At 47.8% G+C, this 25,795-nt stretch overlaps 1 protein-coding gene across 1 annotated transcript; it reads right to left on the bottom strand.

Moving 5' to 3' along the window:
• Positions 1-640: 640 nt before the first annotated feature.
• On the bottom strand, positions 641-25,221 carry LOC120930259. Its single transcript, XM_040341482.1, has 12 exons — positions 25,039-25,221; positions 22,778-22,816; positions 21,465-21,632; positions 20,275-20,409; positions 16,703-16,752; positions 12,593-12,710; positions 11,036-11,118; positions 9,107-9,242; positions 5,418-5,614; positions 4,165-4,255; positions 2,527-2,689; positions 641-883 (listed from the first exon to the last, which is right to left on the bottom strand). The coding sequence occupies exons 1-12, from the start codon at positions 25,219-25,221 to the stop codon at positions 705-707; spliced, it is 1,542 nt and encodes a 513-aa protein (XP_040197416.1). The 3' UTR covers positions 641-704.
• Positions 25,222-25,795: the final 574 nt, after the last annotated feature.

Genomic DNA, 25,795 nt, shown 5'->3' with positions numbered 1-25,795 from the left:
CATTCACGGACGAGTTGCGCAAACGACGTAACTTTTTAAAATTTTGACTCGGGAACGACGGCCATACTTAACATTGGCTGCGCCTCATGGACCCAGGGGCAACTTTACGCCGGGAAAAGCCTAACGTAAACGTCGTAACTTTACTGCGTCGGCCGCGCGTACGTTCGGGAATTCGCGTATCTAGCTAATTTGCATACTCGACGCGGATTTCGACGGAAGCGCCACCTAGCGGGCCAAAAAAAATATTGCAATTAAGATCCGACGGCGTAAGAGACTTACACCTGTCGGATCTAATGGTTATCTATGCGTAACTGATTCTAAGAATCAGTCGCATAGATACGCCGTCGTATCTCGGTTGAGAATCTGGGCCTTTGAATCCATTGGAAAAATTAGAATTCTGAATAATTTCGTTACATTTGCAACTAAACAAAATAAGTAACTTAAAGAATTGATACAAAACTGAAATAATTTTGTTCCGTTCTGTCTAATATACTACATGTTAAATAATATTTGTATGACATTTTATATCGTATGTTTTTTGATGGGTGTTCTTCTTTATGGGGAGTTTATCTTTGTGTGGAAGTCCTACCCATAGATTTATTATTATTATTTGCTTTTCACAGCTGTGGGTGGTCCCCGGGAGGGGCGGCGCTCGCTTTATATTTTTTAGTGATTATCATTTAAGTTGCGCAGACACAATTTTTTTATAGTACCTGTAACACTCTGGCCAGTAGAAGAGTCAGCTCGCTGGTTGGGATCACGGGGTCCTGACCGATGACTTCCAGACAGTCCATGAAATCGGTGGGCGCCATTGCCAGGAGTAGCTCCACCCCCCACGCAGAGACAATGCTGTCACGGAGAATGTTGCACTCAGGACCGCTTGCTGAATGACATTGCATGAAATATCGTTAGTCATTTCTAGACATGTGCCTTGCCGAAATTTTTTTTTTTTTTCGTTTTATTCATTTTATTTTTCGAAAATTCGTAAATTTGGGAAATTCGAAAATTCTAGAAAAAAATAAAAACTAGAAAAATCGGAAATTCGAAAATCCAATTTTCGAATTCTCCCATTTTCGAATTTTAGATTTTCGAATTTTAGATTTTCGGACTTACGAAAGTTCGAGATTCGAAATTTCCAATTTTCCAATTCAAATTTCGACGCGGGAACGACGGCCATACTTAACATGGCAAATCCAACTATACGCCGCAAAACAGCAGCTTTAACTATTAACCGGAAAAAGCCGACTAGAGACAACGTAAGAAAATGCGACGGCCGCGCGTACGTTCATGGATCGTCGGAAATAGCTAATTTGCATACCCGACGCGGAAAACTACGCAAACTCCACCCAGCGGACGCCGAAGTATTGCATCTACGATCCGAAGGCGTACGAAGCCGCACTCCTGTCGGATCAAACCCAGAAGCCGTCGTATCTTGGTTTGAGGATTCAAACTAAAGATACGACGCAGGAAATTTGAAAGTACGCCGGCGTATCAATAGATACGCCGGCGTACTCTGTCTGTGGATCTGGCCCGGTATATCTAAATAACAGGCCTGAGCTCATCTCTTCACCACACACACAGCCACAAAAGTTAGGAGAATTCTTGTTGGGCCGTGTATTAGTTTTCATTTAATTGTAATGGTTCAAAGAATGTCGGGCAAAATGGTCGGCCCTCGCGCATGTTCACTTCATCAAATCTGGCCCTCTTTGAAAAAAGTTTAGACACCCCTGACTTAGAAGGTTACATTACATCGAGGAGCAAGACAAGTCTATTAGGTAGATTCAGAAAGAGTTAGTCCGGCTTATCAGTAGATAAGCCGACCTAACTCAGAATCTACGCCAACCTATGTTTAAGTGTATTCTCAAACAGAGATACGCTTAAACATATCTAAGATATGACGGCTTGCGCCGTCGTATCTTAGATTGCAATATTTCGGACGGCCGCTAGGTGGCGCTTCCATTGCGGTTGGTGTAGAATATGTAAATGAGTTGATACACCGATTCACGAACGTACGCCCGGCCGCCGCAGTAGTTTTACGCCGTTTCCATAAGCCATTAGCAGGCCTAAAGTTATTCCATCTATTAGGTGGAATAACAATGTTAAAGTATGGCCGCCGTTCCCGCCGCGAGATTCAAATTTTTTACGTCGTTTGCGTAAGTCGTCCGCGAATCGGGATTTACGGCGTTTACGTCCACGTCGAAATCAATAGGCCCGTGCGGCGTACTTAGCCGACATGCACCCTGGGAAATGTAGGCGCCCGGCGCATTCGCTTTAAAAAAAAAAACGTAAAAAAACGTGAGGTCAAGCCTCATTACCATAAAACACGCCCCCCACCAAGACATTTGAATTCGGCGCCCTTACGCCCGCCCGCTTTAGGCTACGCCGCCGTATATTAGCAGGCAAGTACATTGAGAATCATTACTAGCCTAGCTAATTTACGGCGGCGTAGCCTAAACAGGCTAAGCTACGCCGCCGCAAGTTTGCACCCATGTACCTGAAGCTACCTATTTGTATTTTTCTTCTCACCTGAATTCAGAGATGACTTTTTGAGCAAGGTGCGCCGTCTCTGCATGCTGTCCTGAGACTCAGTTGCATCCTCTGCCCGCGTACAAGCATCGCCCAGAGGGGACTTCCTCCATCGATGTTCTTCAGATAAGATCTGTATCACCCATTGGCTGGAGATTGCTGTCTTAAAAGTAAAGAATTGACGTGAAGCCGTGTGGAATTTTCGAAAACAAAGGGTGACTCAATAAAAGATAATTGGAGAAACTTTTATTTTATTTGTCCCTTCTCTTTGCACTTCAGTGGGACTTACCCCCATTTTTTTTCACCCACTTACCTTGTTTACAAAAAACATACTCACCTGCCCACAGAATCCAGCATTGTCTGGTGTCAGTACTCCAGGTCCTCCACCCCCATCTTCTCATGTGACATCATCAGGGGGATGGCTCTCATGTGACATCATCAGGGGGGATGGCTCTCATGTGACATCATCAGGGGGATGGCTCTCATGTGACGTCATCAGGGGGATGGCTCTCATATGACATCATCAGGGGGATGGCTCTTGTAACGGAATGGCCCGTCACACCCAGATGCTTCTGAAGGATGTGGGGTACTCCTGTGCCAGCTTCACCAATGACTCTTGGGTCTAGGGTCATCCTATGTCCGATAGGGGCATAGGATGACTGAGAACTGATATCTCGGATTACATGAGATGGGACATTAATGATAATTCATGTTTTGCAGGATATCTTAGAATATTACAAGTTGTTCCTTATGAACAGGTCAATAGACTGTTGAGGTGTTAATTGAGTCGGGCTCCTAAGATATTCCATTGTCCATTGTGTGATGCTAATACTGTTTTGTGTCTATTGTACTAATTAAGTCTGTAAAGGTCAGATGTCTAACTTTGAGGTGTTAATTGAGTCTGGCTTCTGAAAGACCTTTCATTGTGGATGCTAATGACACTGTATGGTGTGAAAATACTATTGATGATAATATGTGATGTGAATAGCAGGTGAGAGTCATAACGTCTGACTTCTCAGGTGTAGTAATTAGGTCATGTTAATTATGTCAGACCGGTGCCGAAAAGTCTGTGGGATGTGTATTGGAGACTCGTTAGCCCCCCCATTGTGTGATTTGTGGGTGGAGTGTGTCTTTGTCCCTGTGATTACTGCAGCATGCTTTTTGGTGTATAAAAGACTGAGTTTTACCATTAAAAGTATTCATTGATTTTTGAACCAGTAACAGAGCTGTCTGTCTCGTTATTTCTGGGGAAAATGCAATGGGTCCTGTCTGCTGGATTGTGGAGTGTAAACGGTGGTGACCTTTACAGCTCTCATGTGACATCATCAGGGGGGATGGCTCTCATGTGACATCATCAGGGGGAATATTCCCCTACCCCAAAAAAAATAATAATATTTGCTTGTGTTTTGGGCGTGAGGTCAAGGAGAAAAATGATGCCAAATAAAAGAAGAGGGTGAGGGGCCACTTTAAATCCTTTAGCAGAACTAAAAGGGATATGATATGCAGAGTCTGCTAAGCGGAGTATCAAGACTCTCAGCAACATAAAAGGACTGACCCACAATGCTGTAGGTATAGTGCAGGCGAGGCAGAGAAGAGCAAATAGAAAATTACATAAAGTAAAATAAATGATATACTTACTGTGCTGAGAGATTGCAGAGTACTGACTGGCAATAAAGGGACCAGCCTATCCAACCGCTCTAGTGATGAAGAGGTCCACAGTGTCGGAGACCTGAATACAAAGATAGAGTTCAGCCACCATAGAACAACCAGCACAATCTAGAAACGCCAGGCACATAATAATCTGCCTAAAGCCCAACCCTCGGGCAAACAGATAAATATACACTTGAAATACATACCGTATTTATCGGCGTATACCGCGCACCTTTTTCCCCTTAAAATCTAGGAAAATCGCGGGTGCGCAATATACGCCGATTTCCCGACATTGTCCGAGCCGAGTGTAGGCTAGGCTCGGCCACGCTCGGCTCCGCCCGCAGCCACGCGAGAGGAGCCGAACACACAGGAAATCCGGCTCCTCTCGGCTCGCGCCAAAATCGAAAAACGAACACCGGACACCGGAGACGCTCACCTGGATGGAGGCCGCAGACGGACACGCTGGACGAGACGGACACCTGGATGGAGGCCGCAGACGGAAACACGCTGGACGAGACGGACACCTGGATGGAGGCCGCAGACGGCGATCAAGGGATTAACTGTGTGCCTAACAATGTGACGCGTGCTGAACGTCAGTGAACGATTGAGCCGATCAGCGGGTCCCTGCACTTAATCATTGGCCGGGACTTTTGCCGATTGGCTTGTGCTGTAACAAATCACAGCACAGCCAGGGCAGGGATGGACTGGCCATTGGGACTACAGGGAGTTTCCCGGTGGGCCGATGGCTCAGTGGGCCGGCTTCAGTGACAGCGGCCTGGGAGTTTTTCACTTCTGCCTAATCTTGTCCCATAAGGGGGGGGCACCAAACTGATTCTTTGCCCCCGGGTGAAATAATGTCTAGCTTCCCCACTGGTACTGCCTATAAGAGTACCAGTACCAGCCGTTCTACTCTAATAAAGTAAAACGGCTAGTGAAGAGGACGAGGGGGCTTGGGTGGCCGGGGGGGGTGCGGGAGTTGTCCGGCCGCTGTGGGAGAGACCTGTCAAAGTGGGCCAGTCTGGATGAAGTCCAGGGCCAAATTTTTGTCCCAGTCCAGCCCTGAGCCAGGGTGGCTTACCTTGAACCCCTGATCACGTACCAGATACATGATCCATGGCCCTGCATCAGTAAATGCTCATGTGGGGTGGTCCGCAAGCGGCTATAGTGACGGTGGGCTTTAACAAGCCATTCATTCCCTCAGAGTTTAATAATGACTTTGAACACACCATTCCTTTACCAACCTGAAAGCTTGTGGCGCTTGCAGCAGTTGGGCGAGCAGCAGTCGAGTCTCTTGTGGGTAGCAGTAGCTGGTCACTTGTTCCACGCTCTGCCGGATTATATTCTGGGACAATACCTGGTAGGTTGCCCCTTGGAGAAATGGCGTTAGGAGCCCAAGGTTTACAAGTTTTTCTGTCGTGGACATGGTGCCTCCTGAATTCTGCAAAGAGAGTTGGAGGCCACGGATTACCAAAGGCTTCCAAAGAGGGGAGGACTGGGGACATTCAGCTTAGGGGGGCATAAACAAGTCCTTTCATGGTAGGGACATTTTCCATTGTACTTAAGGACCGCCTCCTACTCATATACGTCGGCAGAATGGCACGGCTGGGCACAAGCACGTACAGGTACGTCCTCTTTAAGTGCCCAGCCGCGGGTCGCTCCTGCGACCCGGTCCAAAGCTCTGTGACTGCGGGACCCACGGACCCGATCGCCGCTGGAGTCCCGCGATCGGTCCCCGGAGCTGAAGATCGGGGAGAGGTGTGTGTAAACACAGCTTCCCCGTTCTTCACTGTGGCGCTGTCATTGATCGTCTGTTCCCTGATATAGGGAACCACAATCAATGATGTCACACCTACAGCCACACCCCCCTACAGTTAGAAACACAGATGAGGTCACACTTAACCCCTTCAGCGCCCCCTTGTGGTTAACTCCCAAACTGCAATTGTAATTTTCACAGTAAACAATGGGCTAGATTCAGGTAGGGGCGCGCAGTCTAACGGGGGTGCAGCGTATCGTATTTATGCTACGCCGCCGCAACTTACAGGAGCAAGTGCAGTATTCTCAAAGCACTTGCTCCGCTTGCGGCGGCGTATCGTAAATGGGGCCGGTGTAAGCACGCGTAATTCAAATGTGTAAGGGGGGCGTGTTTTATGTTAATGTGTGTTGACCTGACGTGATTGATGTTTTGTACGAACGGCGCATGCGCCGTCCGTGTACATATCCCAGTGTGCATTTCTCCAAATGACGTCGCAAGGACGTCATTGGTTTCGACTTCATTGTAAATTACGTCCAGCCCTATTCGCGAACGACTTACACAAACAACGTAAAAACTTAAAAAATCGAAGCGGGAACGACGTCCATACTTAACATTGGCTGCGCCTCATAGAAGCAGGAGCAACGTTACGCCAAAAAAGCCTTACGCAAACAACGTAAAAAACGAACGCCGGGCGCACGTACGTTTGTGAATCGACGTAACTAGGTAATTTGCATATTCTATGCCGAAAACAACGGAAGCGCCACCTAGCGGCCAGCGTGAGAATGCACCCTAAGATACGACGGCGTAATAGAATTACGCCAGTCGTATCTTAGGCTAATGTCGGCGTATCTAGCCTTCTGAATACAGAAAGTAGATACGCCGGCGCAGCTTTGAATTTACGCGGCGTATCTATGGATACGCCGGTGTAAATGTTTGCTGAATCTAGCCCAATGCTTTTTAAATGCATTTTTTGCTGTGAAAATGACAATGGTCCCAAAAATGTGTCAAAATTGTCTGAAGTGTCCGCCATAATGCCACAGTAACGAAAAAAATCGCTGATCGCCACCATTAGTAGTACAATTTTTTTTTTTTATAAAAATGCAATAAAACTATCTGTTATTTTGTAAACGCTATAAATTTTGCACAAACCAATCGATAAACGCTTATTGCGATTTTTTTTACCAAAAATATGTAGAAGAATACGTATCGGCCTAAACTGAGGAAAAAAAATTATATATGTTTTTGGGGGATATTTATTATAGCAAAAAGTAAAAAATATAGATTTTTTTTCAAAATTGTCGCTCTATTTTTGTTTATAGCGCAAAAAATAAAAACCGCAGAGGTGATCAAATACCACCAAAAGAAAGCTCTATTTGTGGTAAAAAAAAAGATGCCAATTTTGTTTGGAAAACAACGTCGCACAACCGCGCAATTGTCAGTTAAAGCGACGCAGTGCCGAATCACAAATACTGGAATGTTGGCTCAAACTTGCCTTGCGTGCACGCCGTCGCACAAATGTTGCTCAGGAATTCCGTACGTTAAGAACGCCGGTGACGTACGACACCACGACGAGCCGAGAAGAAGTTCAATGATTCCGAGCATGCGTCAAATTGATTTTGAGTATGCGTAAGATTTTTTGTGCGTTGAATTGCGTGCACGCGGTCCAAAATTTCTGACGAGAACTTTTGTTGTCGGAGAAATTGAGAACCAGCTACTCAATCATTTGTTGTCGGGAATTCCGACAGTAAATGTCCGGTGGGGGCCTACACACGGTCAGAATTTCCGACAACAAAATTCCATCAAACATTTGTTGTCAGAAATTCTGATTGTGTGCATAACAAGTTTGAAAAAGAAAAAAAAAACACAATATTTTTTACTTTTTTCTATAATACATATCCCCATTTGAAAAAAATTAAATAAAAAAATGTCCTCAGTTTAGGCTATACGCAATATTCTACATATTTTTGGTAAAAAAAAAAATCGCAATAAGCGTTTATTGATCGATTTATGCAAAAGTTCTAGCGTTTACAAAATAGGGGATATATTTATGGCATTTTTTATTTATTTTTACTAGTAATGGCGGTGATCCGTGATTTTTATTGGGACTGCGACATTGCGGCGGACACATCGGACACTTTTGACGCTATTTTGGGACCATTGACATTTATACAGCGATCGGTGCTATAAAAATGCACTGATTTCTGTGTAAATGTCACTGGCAGGGAAGGGGGTTAACCACTAGGGGGCGATCAAAGGGGTTAATTGTGTATCCTAGGGAGTGATTCTAACTGTAGGGGGCGGGGACTCACAAGGGGAGGAGACTGATGCCCCCCTTGTCCCCTAGGCAGGGCCGCCATCAGGAATTTTGGGGCCCCTTACACGGCTTCAGGCATGGGCCCCCTAGAGCAGAGAACCGGGGGGGGGGGGGGGGTTGCTGCCGCCTGAAATTGGGCCCTTTAATAAAGAGAAAAAAGAAACATCTGGGCCCTTTAATAAAATAAGAAAAAAAATATATATATATATATATATATATATATATATATATATATATATAAATAAACATTTATAAAAAATACATAAAAAGGGGGGGGTTGCCATCCGGGGACCTCTGGGCCTTTTAATAGTATATAAAAAAAATATATAAACAAAAATAAAAAACTAAACATTTATAAAAATAAATAAAAAAAGGGCAGTTGACACATGGGGCCCTGGGGACCTCTGGGCCCTATAATAATAATAATAAATAAATATATATATATATATATATATATATATATATATATATATATATATATATATATATATGAAAATATAAAAAAACAAAACATTTTTATTTAAAAAAAAAAAAAAGAGGGGTTGCCATCCGGGGCCCTGGGGACCTCCGGAGCCCTAAAAAAAAAAGAAAAAAAAGGGGGGGGGTTGCCATCTGGGCCCCTTACAGGTGTACTGCCTGTATCCCCCTGATGGCAGCCCTTGCCCTAGGCTGGTGTTACCCTGCTTTCATGTCTACTCTGTAAGGCAATACAAAGCTAAAAAGATGAAGCACAAGAGCAATAACCTCTCTGTAATCTAAGTTAACCGACACCAGATCACTGATGAATTCTGATTGGTTGCATTGGGTTGCTGCGGGTTCTGCTTTGCTCTATTGGATAATTCAGTAAAAGTTTAAACACCCACCAGGCATTGTACCAAGGCATCGAGAAGGGCAAAGCGACGCTGCTGGGGCAATTCAGCCACAAACCGAGGCTCCGACCTCAGCGCGTTTAACACAATCCTACAAGACGTCTGAGGAAGAAGAGACACCACAGTGGGGCTACAAGACAAAAATATAAATATGGCATTAAAATCAGATCTACAAAATGTACATGGGAGGAGCCTGTGATAATTATGTACGTGGGAGGAGCCTGTGATAATTATGTACATGGGAGGAGTCTGTGATAATTATGTACATGGGAGGAGCCTGTGATACTTATGTACATGGGAGGAGCCTGTGATACTTATGTACATGGGAGGAGCCTGTGATACTTATGTACATGGGAGGAGCCTGTGATACTTGTGTACATGGGAGGAGCCTGTGATACTTATGTACATGGGAGGAGCCTGTGATACTTATGTACATGGGAGGAGCCTGTGATACTTGTGTACATGGGAGGAGCCTGTGATACTTATGTACATGGGAGGAGCCTGTGATACTTATGTACATGGGAAGAGCCTGTGATACGTATGTACATGGGAGGAGCCTGTGATACCTATGTACATGGGAGGAGCCTGTGATACTTGTGTGCATGGGAGGAGCCTGTAAAAATTATGTGCATGGGAGGAGCCTGTGATACTTGTGTACATGGGAGGAGCCTGTGATACTTGTGTACATGGGAGGAGTCTGTGATACTTATGTACATGGGAGGAGTCTGTGATACTTATGTACATGGGAGGAGTCTGTGATACTTGTGTACATGGGAGGAGTCTGTGATACTTATGTACATGGGAGGAGTCTGTGATACTTGTGTACATGGGAGGAGCCTGTGATACTTGTGTACATGGGAGGAGCCTGTGATACTTATGTACATGGGAGGAGTCTGTGATACTTGTGTACATGGGAGGAGTCTGTGATACTTATGTACATGGGAGGAGTCTGTGATACTTATGTACATGGGAGGAGCCTGTGATACTTATGTACATGGGAGGAGCCTGTGATAATTATGTACATGGGAGGAGCCTGTGATACGTATGTACATGGGAGGAGCCTGTGATACTTGTTTACATGGGAGGAGCCTGTGATACTTATGTACATGGGAGGAGCCTGTGATACTTCTGTACATGGGAGGAGCCTGTGATACTCATGTACATGGGAGGAGCCTGTGATACTTATGTACATGGGAGGAGCCTGTGATACTTGTGTACATGGGAGGAGCCTGTGATACTTATGTACATGGGAGGAGCCTGTGATACTTGTGTACATGGGAGGAGCCTGTGATACTTGTGTACATGGGAGGAGCCTGTGATACTTATGTACATGGGAGGAGCCTGTGATACTTATGTACATGGGAGGAGCCTGTGATACTTATGTACATGGGAGGAGCCTGTGATACTTATGTACATATGGGGGATTGGTTGTAGAATTTGGAGGAAAATAATGAATTTATTCCATTAAAATTTGTTGTCGAAAAAACAAGGTGGACACACCCACCCACCCGCCCGAAACCCGGACACAGGCAGCAAGGTACGGGTACGCCGTAGTGCCTGTAGAAGCCACTTCAATGCAGTATATGTAGGTAAGTGGCTCCTGTTGTGACATCACACAGCATTTTTGTGGTGTCAGCCCTGCCCAGCTGGCCTTCGCTAAACAACTCAAACCCTCTGACTCTCCGAATCTCTTCATAGATACTAATTATTCTAGTCTGAGATGAGAGCTGGGAGGCATAATTAGACTCTTCGATATAATCCAGGAAGGGAGCACAGTGCACAGGGGAGCAATGGATTCCTGGCAGGATCAACGGGTATTTGAAGCACTCATGGCAGAGTTATAAGAAAACATTTGTAATGTTACATTTCACACACCAAACAGCCAATCAGAGCAGTTCCTTGTCAGGGATCTTATAGACTTACTGGATCTCAGCCAGATTCCGAGGGGTTAAGCGTTTTAGAAGGGTCGGGGGAGGGGATGTGATCTGATCCAACGCACAGAGCATCTAAGGAAAGAAAAATGAACATTCGTTATTACAGGTCTTCTAAATGTTGCCATTCATAGATCCTAGAGCCCCCATCAGAGTCCCCCCCCTTACACGAGAGTCTCCATCCCAGTCCCCCCCCCTTACATTAGAGCCCCCCTTATATCAAAGTCCCTTCTAACATCAGAGTCCTCCATACATGAGAGTGCAAGTAGAGTCCATCCTTACATCTTGGTCCAGATCAGGGTCCACTCCCTACATGAGAGTCCCAAATCAGAGTCCCCCCTTACATGAAAGTCCCCATCAGAGTCCATTTTTACATTATGGTCCACATAAGGGTCCCCACTTAAGACCCGGACCAAAATGCAGGTAAAGGACCCGGCCAGTTTTTGCGATTCAGCACTGCGTCGTTTTAACTGACAATTGCGCGGTCGTGCGACGTGGCTCCCAAACAAAATTGGCGTCCTTTTTTCCCCACAAATAGAGCTTTCTTTTGGTGGTATTTGATCACCTCTGCGGTTTTTATTTTTTGCGCTATGAACAAAAATAGAGCGACAATTTTGAAAAAAATTCAATATTTTTTACTTTTTGCTATAATAAATATCCCCAAAAATATATACAAAAACATTTTTTTCCTCAGTTTAGGCCGATACGTATTCTTCTACATATTTTTGGTAAAAAAAAAAAATCGCAATAAGCGTTTATCGATTGGTTTGCGCAAAATGTATAGTGTTTACAAAATAGGAGATAGTTTTATTGCATTTTTATTAATAATTTTTTTTTTACTACTAATGGCGGCGACCAGCGATTTTTTTCGTGACCGCGACATTATGGCGGACACTTCGGACAATTTTGACACATTTTTGGGACAATTGTCATTTTCAGAGCAAAAAATGCTATAAAAATGCATTGTTTACTCTGAAAATGACAATTGCAGTTTGGGAGTTAACCACTAGAGGGGCGCTGAAGGGGTTAAGTGTGACCTCATATGTGTTTCTAACTGTAGGGGGCAGGGCTGGACGTGTGACGTCATTGATCGTCTTTCCCTATATCAGGGAACACACGATCAATGACAGCGCCACAGTGAAGAATGGGGAAGATGTGTTTACACTCACCTCTCCCCGTTCTTCAGCTCCGGGGGCCGATCACGGGACTCCAGCGGCGATCGGGTCCGCGGGTCCCGCGGCCGCGGTCACGGAGCTTCGGACCGGGTCGCGGGCGCGCGCCCGCGACCCACGGCTGGGCACTTAAAGAGGAAGTACAGGTACGTGCTTGTGCCCAGCCGTGCCATTCTGCCGACGTATATGTGCAGGAGGCGGTCCTTAAGTGGTTAATTACATTTTTTTATGGCTGACAAAAGTTTGGAGACCCCTGTTCTAACCCCTCCCCTGCTAGGTCGCTACCCAAGATTAGTAAAAAAAAAAAAAGAACTCCCTGCCGTTTCCGCCCGCAGCCTCTTGGAGAATGATCTGATTGCTCTACATTTTTCTCTCACCAGCTGACGAGGTAATGAGTTGATGATGTCATAGTACTGAGTCATATTTTGTATTTTATCCTGCAGAATACTTTGTAGGAGGTCGCAGTCTTGTCCAATGGCTGAATTTGCGGATGACCTGGAAGTGAGACACAAGAGAAACATTCACCCAAACCTGGAGATATGATCCATACATTGAAACGCGGTAATTTGTGGTGCAAATTCCAACAGCCCTCAGCAGGGGGAGATGTTGGAGGAATCCGCCCCCTCCCCCTCTCACAGCTATTCTACATACACATCCCATAATACTCCAGGCAGACAGACACTATAGAACAATGGAATACAGCCACATCCCAAATGACCCAACACAGAGCACACCATAGTATGAGACAATATGCAAGGGAGTAGATTCAGGTAGGGGCGCGCAAAACTGCGGCGGCGTAACGAACGACATTTACGTTACGCCTCCGCAAGTTTTACGGGCAAGTGCTTGATTCACAAAGCACTTGCCTGTAAAGTTGCGGCGGCGTAGCGTAAAAGGGACCGGCGTAAGCATGCGTAATTCAAATGATCCCGTAGGGGGCGTGGATCATTTAAATTAGGCGCGTTCCCGCGCCGAATGTACCGCGCATTCGCCGTCCCTAAATTTTCTCGACGTGCATTGCGGTAAATGACGTCGCAAGGACATCATTGGCTTCGACGTGAACGTAAATGGCGTCCAGCGCCATTCACGGACGACTTACGCAAACGACGTAAAATGTTCAAATCGCGACGCGGGAACGACGTCCATACTTAACATTGGCTGCCCCTCCTAATAGCAGGAGCAGCCTTACGACGAAACTGACTTACACAAACGACGTAAAAAACGAACGCCGGGCGCACGTACGTTTGTGAATCGACGTAAGTATGCAACTTGCATACTCTACGCTGACAACTACGGGAACGCCACCTAGCGGCTAGCGTCAGAATTCACCCTAAGATACGATGGCATAAGAGACTTATGCCAGTCGTATCTTAGGCTAAAGTCGGCGTATCTAGCTTTCTGAATACAGAAAGTAGATACGCCGGCGCAACTAAGCAATTACGCTGCGTATCTATGGATACGCAGGCGTAATTGCTTTCTGGATCTACCCCAGTATATCTATATATATATATATATATATATATAGATATACAGGGCTTTTTTTGTCAGAGTATAGGTGCAGGAACTCCCCTTTTCTGAGTCACCCCATTTCTCCTCCCCCTACCCACCTCTGAGGACCGTTCCTTGGCTCCACCCCCTGCCCACATTCCAGTACTGCCCTTTTATAGAGAATGCAGAACCAAGCAGGGCCGATCCTAGGGTCACAGAAATATTTCTGGCGCCCCCCCACATGGGCGTGGTGATCTTACTAACCCCTCCCCTTTACAAATGTTTTATGGCTACGACTCAAACACAGAGATGCTCCCCTAAGAAGTCTTCATTAGTGTCCCCCATCAGAGTCCCCCCCCCCAGCAGGTGTCCCCCATCAGAGCCCCCCCACAGCAGGTGTCCCCCATCAGAGCCCCCCCCCCACAGCAGGTGTCCCCCATCAGAGCCCCCCCCCCACAGCAGGTGTCCCCCATCAGAGCCCCCCCACAGCAGGTGTCCCCCATCAGAGCCCCCCCCCAGCAGGTGTCCCCATCAGAGCCCCCCCCCCACAGCAGGTGTCCCCCATCAGAGCCCCCCCCACAGCAGGTGTCCCCCATCAGAGCCCCCCCACAGCAGGTGTCCCCCATCAGAGCCCCCCCCAGCAGGTGTCCCCCAACAGAGCCCCCCCCCACAGCAGATGTCCCCCATCAGAGCCCCCCCCTCAGCAGATGTCCCCATCAGAGCCCCCCCCCCACAGCAGGTGTCCCCATCAGAGCCCCCCACATCAGGTGTCCCCATAGATCAGTACTTGTCCAATAGATCCCTGTAGCTCGGGCGCGCTGGGAGCAGAAGCACATTACAGTGGGGCGGGGCATACGTGGCATCTTTGGTAACTTGGAGGGTGGCACTCGGAGAGCATTTCTGGGAGTGCACGGGATGATTGGCAGCAGCTCCGGCCAACCCAGAAGCCTCTCATCACACCGCCTATGGGAGAGGAGCCGACACACGCAGAGGGGGCGGGGCAGACAGGAGACGGCTCCATGCACACCGGACAGAATTAATTAGTGGAGCCTAGTACCGGAACGTGTTTCAGTACTAGGCTCCACTGTGGTACTCAGCCCGGATTCCAGGGACAGCGGCAGGTATGCGCTCTTGTCAGTTGCCAGCGGAGAGAGCAAGCGGGATGGGGAACCGCAGCACCCGCTACATGCGCTCCGCCTCTGGACACAGACAAGGAGGAGGGAGGGGAGCACTTTGGAGCTTCGGCGCCCCCACCTCTGCGGCGCCTGGGTGCGGAGCACCCCGTGCACCCTGCCTAGGATCGGCCCTGGAACCAAGTATAATTTTGGGGCGCCAAGTAATTTGTATGGAATTTGTTAATAATAACAACAAGAACAACAGTAAAACAGCCAGCAACACCAATAGAACCTCCAGCAACAATAGATCTCCCTACAACAATAATGGACCACCGGCAGTAAAATATCCCCCCCCCAGCAAAAATAGACCCCCCAGCAACTATTGACTGCCGGCAGCAACAACAACAGATATCCCCCCACAGCCAGCATCAAGAGACCCTCCAGCAGCCAGCAACTATAGACCTCTCCCTCAACAGTAGATCTCTCCCAGCGACAACTAACCTCCACAGCAATTTAAGACCCACCCCCACCAACAATAGATCTCCCACCAGTAACAACAGACTTCCTCAGCAACAATTGACCCTTACCATGCTAAAATAGACCCCCCCCCAGCTACAATAGATCCCCCAGCAAGCAGGATCAGCAGACCCTTCAGCACACACCAGCACCCCTTGCACACATTCAGTCCTGGAGGTGCCGGAACTGTGTTCCCCCACGTTCCTGCTGAAAAAAGCCCTGGCCCAGATTCAAGAAGCAATTGCGCCTGTGTAACCATAGTTACACAGCGCAATTGCTTACTTGCCCCGGCGTTACGAATGCTCCTGATTCAGGAACATCGTAACGCCGACTGCAGCCTAAAATCTGCGTGGCATAAGGCTCTTATGCCATGCATATCTTAGGCTGCATTCTAGCGATGACCGCTAGGGGGCGCTCCCGTTGTGCTCAGTGTATAGTATGCAAATTGCATACTAACACCGATTCACAACGTTGTGCGAGCCCTGCGTACGCAATTTACGTAGTTTGCGTACGTCGGGTTTCGCGTAAGGTTGCACATCCTAAAAGCAGGGGCAGCCAATGCTAAAGAATACCCGTCGTTCCCGCGTCGCGAAATTTGAAATCTACGTCGTTTGCGTAAGTGATTCGTGAATGGCGCTGGACGCCATTCACGTTCACTTTGAAGCAAATGACGTCCTTGCGACGTCATTTGCCGCAATGCACGTCGGGAAAGTTTCCCGACGGAGCATGCGCTCTACGCTCGGCGCGGGAGCGCGCCTAATTTAAATGATTCCCGCCCCCTACGGGATCATTTACATTAGGCGCCCTTACGCAGGGCAAGTTTACACAGAGCACACGCAATTTACGGAGCTACTGCTCCGTGAATCGCGGGTAGCGCAGGAAATTTGCAGGGGCGCAGGGCAAAAACGCTGCCCTGCGCCTCCGTAACTAAGGGGCAAATCTTCCTGAATCCGGGCCCCTGTATATATATATATATATACACAACATTCCAGTGTGGTTGTACAGGGAGTCCTATTAGTACAGATCAGACTGGGGGTTCTGGGTCATCCTGCGCCCCTAATAGAGACACAGGGTGACTTAGACATAGATAGGAGGTGCATGGGGAGCTGAAACAAGGATTTCCCAACCTCCCCAAGGAATTCTGGGTTCCACGGGCCCCCCGCCCAAAGTCACTCCCGTCACAGGTACTAAATCACTCGCTGTGTTCATTCACAAAAAGGTAAGGAGGGAAGCCAGCCTCACTGCGGGAGGAGGGGGGCTTCGAGCAGGCAGCCGGGGGGAATCTGCGCCCCCACACAATGTGATTAGAGTTGCCGCACCCCTATGGGGCAGGGTACATGGAACTTAGAATTGGAGATAAAGACTTACCTGACTCCGGCTTCCATTGTTTGGGTAGCTACATGGAACAGCAATAGTGCCTGTGAAATACAGAAACAGATTTTATTCACAGAAGAAAGAACACGGGTCTGTAGTAGAGGTCGACCGATATATCGGCAGGCCTATATATCGGACGATATTTGTCCGTTTTGGAGAAATCGGCATCGGCCGATTTTTTTCCAAATTAGGCCGATATTTAACATGGCTGCTAGCGGTGCCACGGCTCCGGAGCTAGGCCGAAGCCGCGGCCTTTCCTGATGCTGTGACCACGGCGGCAATCCGCGGATTGCCGCCGTGGTCACAGCATCAGGAAAGGCCGCGGCTTCGGCCTAGCTCCGGAGCCACGGCCATCTTGGTACACCCAGCGCGCCAGCCAACCAGCGGGCCTGTAACAGCCAATCAGTGGCCGCCGCTGCCGACATCCTCCACTGTAAAAAAAAACGTCCCCTGACGTCCCCTGCGCGCCCTGCCCCTGCCTCATCAGTGCCAACCAGTGCATCACCTCATCAGTGAGGCACTGATGAGGTGATGCACTGGTTGGCACTGATGAGGTGATGCACTGGTGGGCAATGAGGTGATGCACTGGTTGGCACTGATGAGGTGATGCACTGGTTGGCACTGATGAGGTGATGCACTGGTTGGCACTGATGAGGTGATGCACTGGTGGGCAATGATGGGATGCACTGGTGCATTGGTGGGCATTGATGAGTTGGCACTGATGGACACTGATAGGCTACACTGGTGGGCACTAATGAGGTGGCACTGACAGGCTGCACCCCACCTCTCCACCCTAAACAATTATCTCCTCTCCACCCTAGGTTTTTTGAGATGAGGGGGGGAAAAAATCGGCCTAAAATATTGGCCGCAAAAATCGGCAACACATCGGCCATCGGCCGCCCCGATTTCCAAATATCGGCATCGGCCAGGGAAAAACCCATATCGGGCGACTTCTAGTCTGTAGTTGTGGTCCCCTACCTGACAACTTATCTATGGCCAACCTATAAAATCCTGTATTCATTTCCACAGAGCCCCGCCTTCTGAGAGGAGGAGTTTCAGGGGGGCGGGGTCAGTACAGGAATCACGGCTTGCAGGCAACATGACCATATATGGTCAATGACATCACTGGGGCAAGGTACCTTCTCAGGCAGGCCGTTTCATTTATTTGGCCATTTTTAGGCCTCCTTATATTTCTAACACCACTGTTAGGGGGCGTCTGGCGGTTTTTTTTCTGCCTTTAACCTCTTAGGGACCGGAAGGATTTACCCCCCTTAACCACTTCCGGACCGCCGCACATTATATACGTCGGCACTTTGAAGAGGGATATCTTATGGCAGCAGCTAGAGCTCCCATGACCCAGGTATCCTCTTCTTCAGTGAGCGGTCCGGTTTACGATAACGGTGGTCTCTGCGGCGGATTCGCCGCAAGATCACCGTTACCGTGCCCTCCGCCGCTTATCGGAGCCATCGGTATTGGCGAAGGCGATCGGGTCCTTCTCCTTCCTGGGTATGGAGACGAGTGAGGGGAAGATGGCCCCCCCACCTGGCTCCAAACCAATGGAAGCAACATCAAAACGACTCTTCCACACATAGGGCCAGATTCACGTACAATTGCGCCCGTGTAACGTAAGCCGTTTACGTTACACCCCCGCAAGTTTTCCGTTTTAGTGCTCGATCCACAAAGCACTTACCTGGAAACTTGCGGCGGTGTATCGTAAATGCGTCCGGCGCAAGGCGGGCCAAATCGAATGGGCGGGTAACATTTAAATTAGGCGCGCGCCCGCGCCGGACCTACCGCGCATGCTCCGTTTCCTAACTCCCGCCGTGCTTTGCGCGAAGTGACGTCATTTTTTCGAACGGCGTAGCGTACTTCCGTATTCCCAGGCGGCTTACGCAAACGACGTTAAATTTTGAATTTCGACGCGGGAACGACGGCCATACTTTAGACAGCAATACGCTTGCTGATTAAAGTTAGGGCACCAAAAACGACGACTAACTTTGCGACGGGAAACTAGACTAGCGGCGACGTAGCGAACGCGAAAAACCGTCGTGGATCGCCGTAACTGCTAATTTGCATACGCGACGCTGGTTTACGACGCAAACTCCCCCCAGCGGCGGCCGCGGTACTGCATCCTAAGATCCGACAGTGTAAAACAATTACACCTGTCGGATCTTATGGATATCTATGCGTAACTGATTCTATGAATCCGTCGCATAGATAGAAACAGAGATACGACGGCGTATCAGGAGAAACGCCGTCGTATCCCTTTTGTGAATCTGGCCCATAGCTCTTAAAGGGCCATTTTTTTGTCTTTTTTTTTTTATTGCATTTTAGTGTAAATATGGAGATGTGACGTCTCTTTGACCCCCAGATCTCATATATAAGAGGACCTGCCATGCTTTTTTCTATTAAAAGAGATGTTTAAATTTCTTGTAATAGGAATAAAAGTGACCCCAACTTTTTATTAAAAAAAAAAAAAAAAAAAAAAAAACAGTGTCAAAGTAAATAAAATAAAGTAAAATAAAAAAGATTTTTTTTTTTAACCGCTTAACTACTTGCCGACCAGCCGCCGTCATTTTACGGCGGCAGGTCGGCTCCCCTGCGCGAGGGCACGTAGCTATACGTCGGCTCTCGTGCAGGCTACTAGAGGCATGCGCGCGCCCCCGACTCCCGTGCGCGTGCCCGGCGGGCACGATCGCCGCCGGGCACACGCGATCGCTCGTTACAGAGCGGGGACCGGGAGCTGTGTGTGTAAACACACAGCTCCCGGTCCTGTCAGGGAGAGAAATGCTGATCTTCTGTTCATACAATATATCAACAGAAGATCAGTCATTTCCCCTAGTGAGGCCACCCCCCCTACAGTTAGAACACACCCAGGGAACATACTTAACCCCTTCCCCGCCCCCTAGTGTTAACCCCTTCACTGCCAGTGGCATTTTTATAGTAATCCAATGCATTTTTATAGCACTGATCGCTATAAAAAATGCCAATGGTCCCAAAAATGTGTCCGAAGTGTCCGCCATAATGTCGCAGTACCGAAAAAAAAATCGCTGATCGCCGCCATTACTAGTAAAATATTAATAAAAATGCCATAAAAATACCCCCTATTTTGTAAACGCTATAACTTTTGCGCAAACCAATCAATAAGCGCTTATTGCGATTTTTTTTTACGAAAAATATGTAGAAGAATACGTATCAGCCTAAACTGAAGAAATTTGGTAAAAAAAAAAAAATTGGGGATATTTATTATTGGAAAAAATAAAAGAATTTTTTTTTTTTTAATTGTCGCTCTTCTTTTTTTGTTTATAGCTAAAAAAAAAACGCAGAGGTGATCAAATACCACCAAAAGAAAGCTCTATTTGTGGGGAAAAAAGGACGTCAGCTTTGTTTTGGTGAAACGTCGCACGACCGCGCGATTGTCAGCTGAATTAACGAAGTGCCGAATCACAAAAAATTGGCTGGTCATGAAGGGGGGGGGGTAAAACCTTTCAGAGATGAAACTGTTAATTGTTCCAGCATGAATGTAAATTCAATCGCTTTATGTTGCCCAGACAGTTGCAGTTTACCTGTTGCTGATTCCATCTCACATCAAGCAGACTCTTGGGGTCAGACACCAGTTCCTGGGCCCGCGGGCGCAAATAAATGAGTGGCAATGAATGTAGAAGAGGTCTCCACTCATGCAGTGTTACATTCCAGGATCCCTGCAAGTAAGGACAGGAAAAAATATATGAGGCAATGGAATAGATGTGCAATTCGTTTAGTTTTGAATTAGTTTTTTAACAAATTTTACCAATTCGTTAATTTCCAAATTTCTGAATTTGCTGATTTTCGCATTTCCGAAATTTTGAATTTCGAAAATTTGAAAATTCTAAATTTCGAAAATTTGACAATTCTAAATTTCGAAAATTTGACAATTCTAAATTTCGAAAATTTGAAAATTCTAAATTTCGAAAATTTGAAAATTCTACATTTCGAAAATTTGAAAATTTCTAAATTACGAAAATTTGAAAAATTCTAAAGTTTTAACATTTTTATATTCTAAAGTTTTAAAATGTGAAATTTCGCAAATTTTTTAATTTTGAAATTTCGAAAATTTGCGAATTTCGGAATATCGAAATTTCCAAAATGTTAAAATTCGAAATTTCATTATTTTGGATAATTCGTAACTTCAGATAAATTTGTATACGTTACATTCACTAACAGCCAAATTTGAAAGGAAATTCCAACACTTATAATTTAATAGTTATTATTAGTTAGTTATTATTTCAAATTTTACAGATTTTCTTTCTTTTCAAAATTTGAAAAATTTGAAAAATTCAAAACTTGGAGATTCTAAAATCAGAAATGTCAAAATTCAAAAATCCGAAAAATCGGAAATTCTGAAATTCAAAAATTCGAAAATTCGAAATTCTAAAACTCGGAAATATGAAAATCGGAAATTAGTATTAGTATTTTCGAATTTCTGAATTTTCGAATTTCCGAATTATTGAATTTCCGAATTTTTGAATTTCCGAATTCCGAATTTTAGAATTTACGAATTCCGAATTTACAAATTTACGAATTCCAAATTTTCGAATTTACAGAATTTACGAAAAAAGCAAATAAATTATGTAATGAAAACGAACAAATTTTTCCGCAGTGCATATGTCTACAAACAATGGAATATAAATGATCAATAAAGCAGGTATAAGGACATACCTGCTTTATTGATCATCTAAAATGATGGCGGATTGGCCCATGCCAGACTCATACATACCCACAATGTCTTCATGGCAGCCAGTGTTTGGGCATAGCTCAGCGAGCGTGAATGATTGGTCAAAGCTGGGAGAAGCTCTGTAAGTTGATTGGCTGATAACTGTCGCAGGAACATAGGGCTGAGCCCCAGGACCAAGGAGCCCATGTGTGATAGCATCTCGTCGGAGATCTGATAAGGAATAATATTAAACATTAAAGCAATAAAAAAAAAACTCAATAGCACCCGGCAAAAATAGAAGAAAGAAAGACTAAAAAAAAAGAAAATGAATGCAGCCATCATATTTAATGATTGGTAAGCTGCAATATAATAAATGTTTGATTTGCTTTTTTGTTTTTTTGTGGAGTGGACAGAAGGGGGGGAGTGGTTGCTGGGAGGGGGCAGTGGGGTGGACAGGGGGGGGGGGAGTGGTAGCTGGGAGGGGGCACTGGGGTGGACAGGGGGGGAGTGGTAGCTGGGAGGGGGCAGTGGGGTGGACAGGGGGGGTGGTAGCTGGGAGGGGGCAGTGAGGTGGATGGGGGGAGTGGTAGCTGGAAGGGGGCACTGGGGTGGACGGGGGAGTGGTAGCTGGGAGGGGGCAGTGGGGTGGCTGTGGGGGGAGTGGTAGCTGGGAGGGGCAGTGGGGTGGACGGATGAGTGGTAGCTGGGAGGGGCAGTGGGGTGGACGGGGGCAGTGGTAGCTGGGAGGGGGCACTGGGGTGGACAGGGGTGGGGAAGGATAGCTGGGAGGGGACAGTGGGGTGGACAGGGGGGAGTGGTAGCTGGGAGGGGGCACTGAGGTGGACAGGGGGGAGTGGTATCTGGGAGGGGGCACTGGGGTGGACAGGGGGGGAGTGGTAGCTGGGAAGGGGCAGTGGGGTGGACATGGGGGGAGAAGGGTAGCTGGGAGGGGGAAGTGGGGTGGACAGGGGGGAGTGGTAGCTGGGAGGGGGCACTGAGGTGGACAGGGGGAGTGGTATCTGGATGGGGCAGTGGGGTGGACAGGGGGAAGTGATACCTGGAACGGGGCAGTGGGGTGGACAGGGGGGGTGGTAGCTGGGAGGGGGCAGTGGGGTGGACAGGGGGGGAGTGGTAGCTGAAAGGGGGCACTGGGGTGGACGGGGGAAGTGGTAGCTGGGAGGGGGCACTGAGGTGGACAGGGGGGAGTGGAATCTGGGAGGGGGCAGTGGGGTGGACAGGGGGGGAGTGGTACCGAGGACGGGGCAGTGGGGTGGACGGGGGGAGTGGTAGCTGGGAGGGGGCGGGAAACCCGCATGCAACTCACAATAGTGTGAACCCGGCCTGAATCTACCAGACACAAGCAGGTCTGAACTCACCTTTCCACTGTTTAGGATTTTCTGAACAAACACCCGAGCCTAGAAGAGAATAAAAAACAAAAACTATATATACAAAAAGTACATTGAAAAAGTCATCATACCCCTAAGTGCTTGATTCTGTCTAGGAGGACCAGGTACAGCAGATTACTTACCCGACCTAGTAGCACGGCGCGGCCGCGATTGCTGCGCTGCGCACGAGAGCAGCCGTTCTTGGACGCTGTCATATAACGACGTCCCAGAACGAGAGCCGCACCGCCCCGCCGTCATTTGACAGCGGGGCGGGCGGCAACTAGTTAATGACCAGGCCATTTTTTTTAACGATACGGCACTGCGTCGCTTTACCTGACAATTGCGCGCTCGTGCGACGCTGTACCTAAACAAAATTGGGGTACAGTAAAACCTTGGTTTGAGAGCGTTTTGCAAGACAAGCTACATTTTTTTTTGATACATTCTGCCTTGATATACAAGCGATGTCTTGATATAAGAGCAGCGTCATGTCACAACTGAGTATAAAAGAGAAGAGAGGCGCCTCTAAGTGTAGCAATATGGTTACATTTAACCACTTCCATACCGGGGGGCACTTACGCACCTTCCTGCCCAGGCCAATTTTCAGCTTTCAGCGCTGTCGCACTTTGAATGACAATTGCGCGGTCATGCTACACTATACCAAAACAAAATTGACGTCCTTTTTTCCCCACAAATAGAACTTTCTTTTGGTGGTATTTGATCACCTCTGCGTTTTTTTTTTTTTGCGCAACAACTTAAAAAAAAGACTGAAAATTTGGAAAAAAAATATGTTTTTATTTTTTTATGTTAATTTTTTTGTAAATAAGTAAGTTTTCTCTTTCAATTACGGGCACTGATATGGCGGCATTGATGGGCACTGATGGACATCGATGAGGTGGCACTGATGGGCACTGATTGGCGACGCTGGTATGCGGCACTGATGGGCACTCATAGGCGGCACTGATGGGCACTCATAGGCGGCACTGATGGGCACTCATAAGCGGCACTGATGGGCACTCATAGGCGGCACTGATGGGCACTCATAGGCGGCACTGATGGACACTCATAGGCGGCACTGATGGACACTCATGGGCGGCACTGATGGGCACTCATAGGCGGCACTGATGGGCACTCATAGGCGGCACTGGGCACTCATGGGCGGTACTTATGGGTGGCACTGATGGGCACTTATGGGTGGCACAGGTGGGCACTGGGCATGGATGGGCACTGTGGGGTGGCACTGATGGATCCATGTTGCCAGTCAGTGCCCATTTGTGGGCACTGATTGGCATCTTTTTTTTTTGCCCCTTTTTTTTTTTTGCCCTTCCCTGGTGGTCCAGTGTGGGCTTCCCTGGTGGTCCAGTGTGGGCTTCCCTGGTGGTCTAGTGTGGCCATCCCTGGTGGTCTAGTGTGGGCTTCCCTGGTGGTCCAGTGTGGGCATCGGAGGGGGGGCTGCGCTGATAAACAATCAGCGCGAACCCCCCCTGTCAGGAGAGCCACCGATCGGCTCTCCTCTACTCGCGTCTGTCAGACGTGAGTGAGGAAGAGCCATCAACGGCTCTTCCTGTTTACATCGTGATCAGCCGTGATTGGACACGGCTGATCACGTGGTAAAGAGCCTCTGCTGGAGGCTCTTTACCGAGATCGGAGAGGCAGGGTGTCACACTGACACCCCGCATCACCGATCGCCGCGCTGCGCGCCCCCACGGACGCACGCGGGTAAGAAATCCTGCAGGACGTCAATAAACGTCCAGTCAGGATTTCAGAACCACTTCCCGGACGTCAATCTGTTATTGACCGGGTGGGAAGTGGTTAATGAAGGTGCAACATTCGGGGTAAAGCTGTCCACATAGACCATCCCCCGCACCGCCATCGACGTTGTCTCCTCCACACTGCGCTCCACAAGCGATTCAAGCCTCGCTTTCAGATCGCTCTACTGCAGGGTAGTCTTCCCGGTCACCATTGCAGACTGACAGCGGTGCGGGGGGACGGTCTATGTGGATCGCTTTTCCCCCGGATCCCTCCATACTTAGATGTGCCTGTTTTAACTACTTGACGACCAGTCGCTGCAGTTCTACGGCAGCAGGTCAGCTCCCCTGCGCGAGAGCCCGTAGCTCTACGTCGGCTCTCTTAGCGTCCACTAGGAGCGCGTGCCCGCTCGTCCCTGACCCCCGTGCGCGTGCCCGGTGGGCGCGATCGCTGCCGGACACCCGCGATTGCTCGTTACATAATGCAAAGTCACCGGTGGAATATACCTGTGCAGGTGTCAGTCTTGCTGAGCCCAGATCAGACAAGGCTGGAAGGAACTGTGGTGTGCTCAGAGCCTGCAGAAAGGTGTAACTCAGAGCCGGGATTACTGTGGATAGGTTGGAGATTTCCTGATAGCTGAGCGCTTGTGGGTCCTGCGACTGCAGATCGCCAGTTAGAAAATGTAACATCTGTAGGAGAGAAAAAATTCAGCGCATAGAAAGCAAGTCAGTGCACAGGAAGAGAGTCAGTGCATAGGAAGCAAGTCAGTGCACAGGAAGAGAGTCAGTGCATAGGGATCAAGTCAATGCATAGAAAGAGAGTCAGTGCATAGGAAGAGAGTCAGTGCATAGGAAGAGAGTCAGGAAGAGAGTCAGTGCATAGGAAGAGAGTCAGGAAGAGAGTCAGTGCATAGGAAGCGAGTCAGGAAGAGAGTCAGTGCATAGGAAGCGAGTCAGTGCATAGAAAGAAAGTCAATTCACAGGAAGAGAGTCGGTGCATAGGAAGAGAGTCGGTGCATAGGAAGAGAGTCAGTGCATAGGAAGAGAGTCAGTGAATAGGAAGTGAGTCAGGAAGAGAGTCAGTGCATAGGAAGCGAGTCAGTGCATAGGAAGCGAGTCAGTGCATAGAAAGCAAGTCAATTCACAGGAACAGAGTCAGTGCATATAAAGCAAGTCAGTGCATAGGAAGAGAGTTGGTGCTTAGGAAAAGAGTCAGTGCACAGGAAGAGAGTCAGTGCACAGGAAGCAAGTCAATGCATAGAAA

The sequence above is a fragment of the Rana temporaria genome, chromosome 3, assembly GCF_905171775.1.
Source record: "Rana temporaria chromosome 3, aRanTem1.1, whole genome shotgun sequence".
In the NCBI taxonomy this organism is placed as follows: Eukaryota; Metazoa; Chordata; class Amphibia; order Anura; family Ranidae; genus Rana; species Rana temporaria.
Note: the sequence above shows the minus strand (reverse complement) of the source record. Positions and strands in the feature narration are given on the sequence as shown.